The sequence below is a fragment of the Halichoerus grypus genome, chromosome 8 (genome assembly GCF_964656455.1).
Source record: "Halichoerus grypus chromosome 8, mHalGry1.hap1.1, whole genome shotgun sequence".
Classification (NCBI taxonomy): Eukaryota; Metazoa; Chordata; class Mammalia; order Carnivora; family Phocidae; genus Halichoerus; species Halichoerus grypus.
The window spans coordinates 53,382,838-53,393,956 of NC_135719.1; the positions used below are offsets into that span (position 1 = coordinate 53,382,838).

The 11,119-nt window shown below is 34.6% G+C and overlaps 1 protein-coding gene across 4 annotated transcripts in view; it reads left to right on the top strand.

Annotated features, from left to right (window-relative positions):
* Window positions 1–10,553, top strand: part of ICE2 (interactor of little elongation complex ELL subunit 2) — a 64,488-nt gene extending 53,935 nt beyond the window's left edge. For all 4 annotated transcript variants that reach the window (XM_078079269.1, XM_078079271.1, XM_078079270.1 and 1 more), the window contains 4 exons: window positions 1,596–1,680; window positions 3,023–3,073; window positions 5,906–6,164; window positions 9,895–10,553. In XM_078079269.1, the coding sequence (XP_077935395.1) occupies window positions 1,596–1,680; window positions 3,023–3,073; window positions 5,906–6,164; window positions 9,895–10,017 (518 nt within the window). In that variant the 3' untranslated portion in view covers window positions 10,018–10,553. The remainder of the gene's footprint in view (window positions 1–1,595; window positions 1,681–3,022; window positions 3,074–5,905; window positions 6,165–9,894) is intronic.
* Window positions 10,554–11,119: the final 566 nt, after the last annotated feature.

Sequence of the window (11,119 nt, forward strand, 5' to 3'; positions counted from 1 at the left end):
ACTTTGTTTCTTGGAATTCTGGAATTATGTCATGTTTGTAAGAAAGTAAGACTTTAAGCAGACTATTTTTTTTTAACCGTGATGAATCTTGTGTGCTTTAATTAAAAGCCGGATTTTTTTTTTTTTTTGAGCTTTATTGTGGTATAATTTGACAAATCAAATTGTAAGATATTTAAAGTGTACATCATAATGAATTGATATACATATGCATTGTGAAATGATTCCTCCCATCCAGTTTATTAATACCTCCATCCCCACATATTTATATTTTTCCTTTTTTTTTTTGATGAGAATATTTAAGTTCTACTCCCTTAGCAAATTTCAATCATACAATGTAGTATTATCATCTGTAGTCACCATATTATACATTAGATTCTCAGACTCTATATGGCTGAAAGTTTGTACCCTTTTACCACCTCTCTCTATTCCTTCCTCCCCCAGCCTTTGTTTGACTTTTATTTTTAGATTCCACATACAAGTGATACCATGTAGTATTTTCTTTCTCTGTCTTATTTTACTTAGCATAATGCCCTTAAGTATGTCTATGTTGTTATAAATAGCAGAATTTCCTTCTTTCTCATGGCTGAGTAATATTCTATTGTATATATACACTACATCTTCTTTACCCATTCATCCGTTGTTGGACACTTAGGTTGTTTCCATATCTTGGTTATTATAAATAATTAAACTGGATTTTTATAATCTAATTTTATCTTAAGAACCAGGTGTGGGGTTGCCTGGGTGGCTCAGTTGGTTAAGCGGCCAACTCTTGATTTCAGCTCAGGTCATGATCTCGGGGTCCTGGGATTGAGCCCTGCATCAGGCTCCGCTCTCAGCAGGGAATCTCCTTCAGGATTCTCTTCCTCCCTCTGTCCCCACCCCCCGCTCATGCTCTCTCTCTCTCTCACTCTCAAATAAATAAATCTTAAAAAAAAAAAAAAAAAAGAACCAAGCGTGTCTTAGATATGTGTAGAGCATGCCCATACTATAAATTTGACTATCCATTTTCATTGATAATAGGTACATATTTCTCTAAAAATATAATCTCTATGAAAATGCAATTTAAACTAATAGGAAACAGAAACACGAATATTTTAACAGTTGTTATTCTTAAATTTGGGTCTTAGAGATTATTTTTTGGTGTACACATGTGTAAACTTTCCTGTATTCAGCAAATATTTTAGGACTAATACTTTTGTGTCATTTTAAAATACAGTTTTGGGGCACCTGGGTGGCTCAGTCAGTTGAGCATCCAATTCTTGGTTTCAGCTCAGGTCATGATCTCAGGGTCATGAGATTGAGCCCTGTGTCAGGGTCCACACTCAGCACAAAGTCTGCTTGAAATTCTCTCTCTCCCTCTCCCTCTGCCCTTTCCCCCACTTGTTCTCTCTCTCTCTCTGAAATAAAAATCTTTTAGAAAAATAAATAAAATACAGCTTTACTTAATAAACTTAATAAAATGTATAATTCTCCTCTTTTTAGAATGTATAGTTCCTTTACAATTGTTACAGTTTTGTAAAAACATCTTTAAGAAGACTGGATAACTTTTTTTTTTAAATACTGCAATTGTTTTTAAGTTTGATATTTTATTTTAGGGCATATTGATGCATTTACTTCAAAACTTTTTCTGTTAGAAGAAATTACCTCAGAAGAATTAAAAGAAAAACTTTCAGCACTCAAGTAAGAAAGTTTACTTTGTGGTGGGATTTTTAAAACGTGTTAATGTAATCACTAATTTTTGTTTATTTCTAAATACTGGTTAAGTTTAAGTCCTTTATTTTCAAGACTTTTAATCCTTTTATACATTGAGGCTTCCCCTAACCCAGTTTGTGATCCATCTCTATTGATCATGTCCGTTTTCAAGTTAAATCAAATACCAGTGGCACCAGTCTTTCTACTTCAGACAAAGGAGGCTAGAGCACAAGTAGGAGCCCACCGTCTGGGAGGTGCATGGGAGCACTCCTTTTCAGGGATGGGAAAGAACAGGACAGTCATATAGACTCAATTCTAAGGATTTTAGACATCCTAACTTCTAAAAGTTTCCCCTGTGCCACGTATTACTGTACATCATACTGAAATGAGTTTATTGTGCTCAGGACTCCAAATACCTAAATGCAAAGGAAAATAACTTACAAATATCTAATTTATATCTCACAGCTTTCTAGAAAGGACTGGTGGGAGTATTATCCCTATTTTATGTGTGGGGAAACTGGGACTTAGAGTGACTTGCTCCAGAGCACACAGCTGAGCTAGAGTGGCAACCTTGGTAATTAATATGTTTGATTCACCATTAGGATGAGAAATTGTCCTGACTTAGACTGGTTGCATAGTTCTAGCTTTGGGGCTTGACACAATTTTTGAAGGGTCTCAGGTTCAATCTTGAATTCTCTGCTTGTTCTTAGAAATGTCCACTTCTATTTATAAGGACTGCCTCCTTTGAAGAGTAACTTTTTCTTTACATGAATAAAAAAGCTTTTCTGTACATTACTCACTGCCTGCCCCACCTTTCCCAATGAAACCCATTTTTAAATAAATCATAGGGGGAATGAATTTCGGGCTAGAATAGGTACTAAAGAAATATATTTCATTTCCCTTTAACTATCCTGCCGCCAGTCAGTGGCTTCTCTGGTATCACACATTTAAAATACGTCTCAGGTTCTTTGGAAGCTAATTCACCACCATCTCTAAACGGCAAACTCTTTTGCAGATTAGTTCTACTAAAGACTTCTTGAACATTTTTAAAAGTTTATAATTTGAATATAAAATAGTAATCTCTTTACAACTGCTCTGATTCACACAGGCCAAGTACTTTATGATTTTGAAGAGAAATCAGGAAATGGTAAAAATTAAGTAAACATTAGAATTTAATCAAATGATTTTGGTATTCTATGTTTTCTGTTATTATGTTGGTATTGTTTTTTTTTTTTTTTTTCCTTAGGGTATTTCTCTTTCTCAGGAGCTATAATTGTTAAGAATACCTTTTTTGTCATTTAATTTTACAAGAATTTCTTCTTTTTAATAGGATTTCAAGTTTATTTAACATCCTCCAACACATTCTAAAGAAATTGAGTAGGTAAGTGTTTTTTGGACATTTTGCATTGATATATGTGATTTTCTTGGGTGAAAATTCATAGAAAATTTGAATATATGCTATTAGGGATCATAGAATGTAACCTAGAAATGCAAGATTTATTCTATTTTGTCAAGGTTGAAATTGTGAAAATATAAATAAGATAATATGATAGTAACTGGCTTCCTTGCAATTAAACATTTTTCTCTAAGGCTCTGTTGTATTGGTTTCCAATTGCCACTGTAACAAATTACCACAAACGTATTGGCTTAAAACAGCACATACTTATTCTTTTACAGTTTTGGAGGTCAGAAATCCAAAATCATTTTCACTGGACTAAATGATTTTGTGTCAGCAGGGCTGATTGTTTTTGGGGACTCTAAGGGAGCAGTCGTTTCCTTGTCTTGATTTTCACCTTTTAGTGGCTAACCTGTATCCCTTGACTTGTGGCCTCTTTCCATCTTCAAACTGTATCACTCAAATTTCTGCTTCCTTTATCACATTATACCTTAATCACACTTGGAAAGCCATTAAAGGTAACGTTCAAAAGTTCTGGAGATTAGGATGTGGATATCCTGGGGGCCATTATGGAGCCTAGCATACCTATATTGTTTACATTTTCAGGATAAGGAAGCAACATAGAGCTAGTCTTAAAAAATTCTAAGTCCATGAGAAATCTTAGAATATGGATTCTCCACCTGATAATTTATCAGACTGTTTTATTATGTGAACTTTTATACTCCTTCTGTTATGCCCTTACCAAAAGATAAACTAAAAAACAATTCGAGTCTGAAATAAAAGTGAAAAATTTCAAAGTTCTAACTCTCCTACTTATTATGCAACTATATGTTAGTTTCCTTATTTATAAAATGGTGGTGTTGAGTTCACTGATTTCCTAAGTACTTTTCAGTTCTGTGATTCTATGGCAGAAATTCTATTTTGTATATCGTGTTCTTCAAGTGAAGCACAGTACTTATACATGAAATTTGTCAAATGCTTTTTGAGATGTTATTATCAATATCTTAGTTTGTGTGTTCATTTTCTACTGCAACTATAGCAAATTACCACAAAATTGGTGTTTTAAAACAACACAAATTTATCATCTTTCAATTCTGTAAGTGTAACAGGTCTTCTGGGTTGAAATCAATGTGTCAGCAGGACTGAATTTTTTTTTCTGTAGGCTTTGGGTATGGTCTCTTTCCTTGACTTCTGTAAAATTCTAGAGGCCACCTTTATTCCTTGGCTTGTGGCCCTCTTCCTTTTTCAAAGTTTCAAAGGCAAGTTGAGTCCTCACATCACATTGTTCTGACTCCTTTCATAGTTATATCTCCCCCCTGCTTCCTTCTTCCACATTGAAGAACTCTTATGATTATAGTGGGCCCACTAAGATAATCCAGGAAAATCTTACCATTTTAAAATCAGCAGGTTAGGAACTCCATCTTAATTCCCCTTTGCCATGTACTTACTGTAACATATCTATAGGTTCTAGGGTTTAGGATCTAGGCATCTTTGGAAGGTCATTATTCTGCCCACCGATGGGTAGTATCCATCCATGTACATTGCACTGTATGGCACTTCTAAAATACTCTTCCTTGAAGTTTTGCCTTCTCCATAAATTCTCTGTAAACCAGAGCTTTCTTCATTTTTAGTGAGGGTAGTTAAAATATATGATTTTCATCAATAAAAGCTCAATCTTTGAAATGTTATTTATTCCTACTACCAAATCAATTATTACTCATTTCCTTATATGAAAATATGAAAGTGTTTCAAAAAAAAAGTTTTCCAGAGGATAAGAATAATTCTCTGAACCTCCTTTGTCAGCACCTATTACTTTTCTGCTTAAAAAAATTAATGGAAATGTAACTTATCAGGTTTGTAGGCAGATGGATATAACTAAAGTATGATTAGTCCTTATTTTAAATGATATGGGAAAGAACTGAGGTTCTCCTTAGCACCTTTGAGCTAGAGGAATATAAAATCCTAATAAAGCACAAAATATTAATCCTGTCCTTTTAGCTCTTTATGTTGATACACTGAATTCCTTAAAACTTTATATGGAGAAAAAGAAAATGTAGATTTGATGTTTGACAGAAGTGATTATTGTAGAGGATCATGATTAAGGGTATGGCCTGTGGATTGAACTACCTGGGTTTATATCTAAGCCCTGCACTCAGAACTTCGGGCAAATTGCTTATCTATAATATGGGGTGAATTATTAATATGCCTTGAAGATTTGCTGTGGAGGATTTAATAATAAAATGGATATAAGCAGTATAACAGTAGTTAGCTCATGATAAACATTCAGTACCTATCAGCTGCTATTGTTGTTATTATTCTCATAGCACCTCATATTGTATTGTGATTGTTCCATTTTTTTCTTCCACTTTATTTTAAGCTAAGTGTAGTGAATGTGCCACATTCCCTTTTATATCTCTTAATCTTTATATTACTGGATACAAAGCAAGAGCTATATTTGTTGAATGAATTAAAATGGTCTGTATAGGAATACTATGTATGTACACTCATGAAATGCTTTTCAGTATATGTTGTACGTGGATTAGAGAATTAGGCAAACAGTTTGTTTCCCATTAAATTATTGAATACTTAGAAATTGACTGAGGTAACAGTAAAAAGAAAGTAATTATGTATCCTGAACTTTGGAATAACAATTAAAATTAGTTGCCTAAAAATCATGAAAATTGTTAAAAATAAGACTTCTTAAATCTTATTTGGTCATTAAAAATTTTTAGAGGTGGTATTCCATTCCCATAATTGTTTTCATGCTGTTGAAGTTGACACTGAGCCAGTGAGTTGAAATTTCCTTGTATGATTTAGCTTGCAGGAGGGTTCCTACTTATTGTCTCATGCAGCAGAAGATTCTTCACTCCTGATCTACAAGACCTCTGATGGAAAAGTTACTAGGACAGCCTACAATTTGCATAAAACACATTGCGGCCTTCCTGGTGTGCCTTCTAGTCTCTCAGTTCCCTGGGTCCCTTTAGATCCCAGTCTGTTATTACCATATCATATCCATCATGGAAGAATACCTTGTACTTTCCCACCTAAATCACTAGGTCCCACACCACAACAAAAGGTAAGATCTTTTTTGCAATTAAATGTTGCATTAGGTGGTTTATTATTCATCTGTGTCATTGACAATACAATATTTCAACTTCATGTCCACATTAATCACAACATCATCTAAAAACTATATCATAAGAAGGGTAGATAAAGTTGTATGCTTTACTGAGTCCAGTCGTTGTCGTTGGAAGTTTCTGTTTTTGTAATGTTTATAAGTCAACTAAAGAAAATTGTATTAGCTTGCCCAGTGGGAGCATGAGTAATGCATCCACATAGTTAAATCCCTGTGTTCTTGTAAAAAGCAGTTTTTTTGAGATTCTTATTTATGTGTACTGTTTCATTTCATTAAATATTTGAGGCAATTTGCAGAAGAATACTTACAATAAAATTATGATGATACAATTAAAAATTGATAAGTAGGATATAGAAAAATTAAAAAGTAAGTGTTAGTAATTAGTGAATGCAGTACCTTATTAAATGTGCAATAAACTATTAAGGACTAAATTGTATGCTAAGTATTATATAACTCAGTATTTATTGAGTTATAATTAAAATTACTCTCTTTATAGACTCCTTCCCAGAAATACCAATTGAATGGTTTTTCCCTGCCTGAAACTTCTGTAAGGCCGTGGCTAGAGATACTCTTCACCATGTCACTCATTCTTTATATCATGTAAAATATTCCACTTTGGGTTTAGCTGTAGGAAAAGTTTTGTTCTAGACAAACGATTCTGAGTGTTCAGGAAATAAAAACTGAGTGTATTTTCCTTCTGTGCTGCCAAAAATCTTGGAGTCAAAAATTATTGTCTTTAATCTTCTCAATATGTGTGTCCCAGAACATCTATCAATTGTGTATCCTGTGGATATCTTCTGTTCTTTTTTCTTTCTGTGTTATATTAATCCGTAAATGTTTTCAAGTCCTTTTAGAAATAGCTGGAATGCAAATATTGAGGATTTCTAAAAATAATTTACAGTGAATGAAGTTATGTTTTTCACTTCTTTACCCTAATGTTACTGTTTGGGAGGATCTTTTTAGAAATGAGAACTCCTTGCACATTCTTAGCTAACTTGGCCATGAGAATATATAAATGTAGTTAACTAGTTGCTACAAATGAAAGAGTGGATGATGAAGTTGTTAATATTTTAAACCATCTTATCTGCAGTTCTGATTGGTTATTTCCAGTTTAAATTTCATTTGAATAGTGATTTTTATAACTTACATTAAGGCAAAATTTTCTTCACTCTCTTAAATATAATAATTGAAAACTTCTTTTGAAAGATTTATGTTCTTTCTAGGATACTGATTTCTTTTTAATTTAGAAATTCTGTGGGGCGCCTGGGTGGCTCAGTTGGTTAAGTGTCTGCCTTCGGCCCAGGTCATGATCCCAGGGTCCTGGGATCGAGTCCTGCATGTCTCCCTGCTTAGCTGGGAGCATGCTTCTCCCTCTACCTGCTGCTCCCCCTGCTTGTGCTCTCTCTCATTCTCTCTCTCTCTCTTTCTCTGTCAAATAAATAAAAATCTTAAAAAAAAAAATTCTGATTATGGTCTATTACTGTGACATATAATTCTGTATGGGGATGACTTATTCCTTTTTTGTTTAATACTTAGATACAATGCCATATGTTCAGGGTTTGGCCACATAAATTCAAAATTAAACAATTACATGTATGCCACTAAGCAGTTGCTGATTTGTATTTTTTAAGACACTTCACGCATTCAGTGCCAGGGACAAATCCTTAATGATATTATCTAAGACCCAGCTGTTAGGTAGAGTAGACAGGTAGATAATTAATGCTTGGTTTGGTATGTTTTTAAGCCCTTGTAAGTTTTTGGTGATCTCTTACACATCTCCCTACAATCTAGCCCTATGTTTGATGAGAATTACCCAACCTTCCTCCCTTACTTCCTCCTAGCCAGGCCATGGGAATGGGACTTTCTAGTCCAGCCAAGGTAAGCACAGATAGGGTTTCTAGCCTTAGCAGCAATAGGAAAAGACTGAAGTTTCAGGAAACCTGGGGAAGTAAGACCCTTTATGAAACAAAAATCATCCACATATTTCATGGTGTAAAAACTCATATAACAAATGTTTCTGCCTCTGATACAATCCTTTAGTCCCTGTCCGCTTGAACTCAGTTTTCATCTTTGTGTAGTACCTTGGGTACTAACCCTGAGACATACCCCAGTAGAGTCTGTCTACCTCCTGCTGCATATAGAAGAGATGAATAGGAGAATCCCATTTGCTTCCTATGCTACCCCTGACTTCTTCCACTTTCAGTCCTTTTGCAAAGGCTCTGTGCCCATCCCTTTCTCCTTCTACAACTTCTGTAATAAACATTCACACACACAGAATCTTACAGTGGAAGTTTCAAAATGCTTTCCTCAGCGATATAGTAGATACAATGAGGGTGGTTAGTGTAGCCTTATAGTAAATACCAGCTGAGTGGGCAGTAGTATAGATAATTTAAAAATCACAGCTCTTTTCTAATTGGTGTGTTAGAAAAGTTCATCAGATTCAGACAAACACACTAGCACACTCAAATCCCAACTGGAATTTTTCGTTTCTGGTCACCTGATCGTACACCAAAAAATGCCCCTGAAGAGATAACATATTAGGTTAGGGAAGCTGGAGTCTGATTCATTCTTAGTGAGCCAGTAGCCCCTTGGAGCAATGCTAATATGTCTGATATATTAGGAAATATGAGTGTGTTTGGAGTAACAATATCACCTATCATCACCAGATCTGTAATTCACTGGACAAGATGTGAAGAAACAAAGGTTGCAAGGTGGCCAGGGGAAATAGAGGCAGAAATGGACAGGTTCTGGGCAAATGGTTTTAGGCTGGACAGCTTTGGCCCTTCTCTCCAAGGGCTGACTTTCTCCATTACCCCTTTTAAAAACTATGCTCTCTCAGTGGCCAAGGAGATGACAGAATTTCCAGATCTCATCTTCAGCAGGACTACAGTTAGCAAGGGATTGTATCCTAAAAATACGCCTTCTCATTTCTGTAGTCTGTGTGGGCTAGAAAGTGAGGGTGGGCAGCTACTTGTGCTGAGGAGGAGTTGATATTAAGGTAGAACCAGCACCCCAACAAACTTTCTTCCTCCCACTTCCCTTCTTCCTTTTTTTCCTCTGTAGCCTCCTTCCAGTTTTTTCTTCCCCTTTCTCTTTCTTTCTTGCAAGAATCTTCTCTTAGTCCCTCAACTTTTCCTTTTTACTTGGGTTATTTTCTCTTTTGCCTTCCTGTTTTTCAACATTTATTATTCCCCCTTTTTCTCTGTAGACTTGTCTTTCTTAGTCTTTGTCCCTTTCTCCATTTTGTAATTTTTTTCTCCCTCTTTACCACCTCCGACCTGTTTCTTGTATTTCCTTTCTCTCCTTTTGTATTTTTCATTTCTTCCTTTCTTCTGCCCTTCAGCGTCATTATTGCAAACACATTGCTCAAAAGTCCTGTCCTTCCATCATTTTCTAATTTAACATTTCAGCCTCTTCCAGATTTAACGCAGAGTGGTTTTCCCCTTCATTTCTCTCCATCTACCCTGACCTGTTCCTTCCCTGATTGCTTAGTACCTTAAACTGTGTCAGATTAAAGCTTGTTTAGAAGCAGCCAGGTAGCTGGAGATTAAAAACATATAAAGGACGATTTGCAAGGTAATTAGTACATATTATAAATAATACAGAGCAGAGTTGACCATATATAAATATTTTGTAAACATGTTAAACTATTCTTTGCTTCACCTCTTAGGTTGGTGGAACAAGAATGCCTACACGCAGCCGTAGGAATCCAGTTTCCATGGAAACGAAAAGTCTGCCTGCTCAGCAAGTTGAAAATGAAGGAGAAGCTCCAAATAAAAGAAAAATAACTTAAGGACTCTACTATGGAAAATGAGGAAGAACTAGTTGTAACAACGTTCACTTTAGAAAAGTTTGAGGGGAAATATGCCTAGAAGATCAGTGGACAAGATGAACATTTTTCTTTTAGTGTCCTTGAGAGTTCTTAGAGTGCCTTGAAAAAATATATTGGCTATGTGAAGGAATGTTTCAGCTAAAATGGAATGTTATACTCTTAACACGATGTTTGAGGAGAATCCAGATATGTTTTAACAGTATCATGGCAGGGAAACATAGAGAAGAGAAATATTTTTATAGTAGACCTTTTCCAAAAACTGTTAAATAGGAAAATAATTTGCTTTTTTCAAGAGCAATATTTATCATTGTGTGTAATGTTAGTAATTTGAATTATATCACCAGTCTGTTGAGATTGGCTCAAAAAGTTGAATCTTGCCACTATCAGAGATAATTTTGAGCCAATGTAAACTTTGCTTCTGACCCATTGTGACAGTTTTTATATACTATTTTAAAACGATGATTGTTGCAAGTTAATAAAGTTAACATCTTTAAAAACTTGATGAAATTCCATTGCACAAGCCAAAAATTAAAATTAAAAATAAAAAAGTTCATGCTCCTGAAAAATCACAAGTTAACAATTTCTTGTTGGTCAACCATCAGTTTGTTTTTAAAAAAACAAACCTTCTGTGGTGTTATAGGTTTGGTGATAGATCCCTCTATCTCTTGGCACAAATTTCAGCTGAGTGTTGAAATAATGCTACTGAAAGCAGAGATGAGTGTGTTTTCCAGAAAAATCTCATCATTTCAACTGACAAGGTTAACGTGGTAAAAAATAAAATATCTTTTCTCATCTATACTGATTAAATTTCCTAGGACCACATAGCTGAATTTGGAAAGCTTATCATCACCTGATGTTACTGTAGCCAATTTGGACTTAAGAAAGAATGGACTTATTTAATTTTTGTGTCTTTGTCCTTTAATGTGCATTAAAAGTTTCAGAAATATGTGCATCATTTGTAAAATACAAGTTTTGTAATCTGCTTTGTTTTTGGAACTTTTTAATGTGTTTTATATTAATATAAGAAACTAGTCCAAGAAATCTTCTCAACTATTATCAGTAA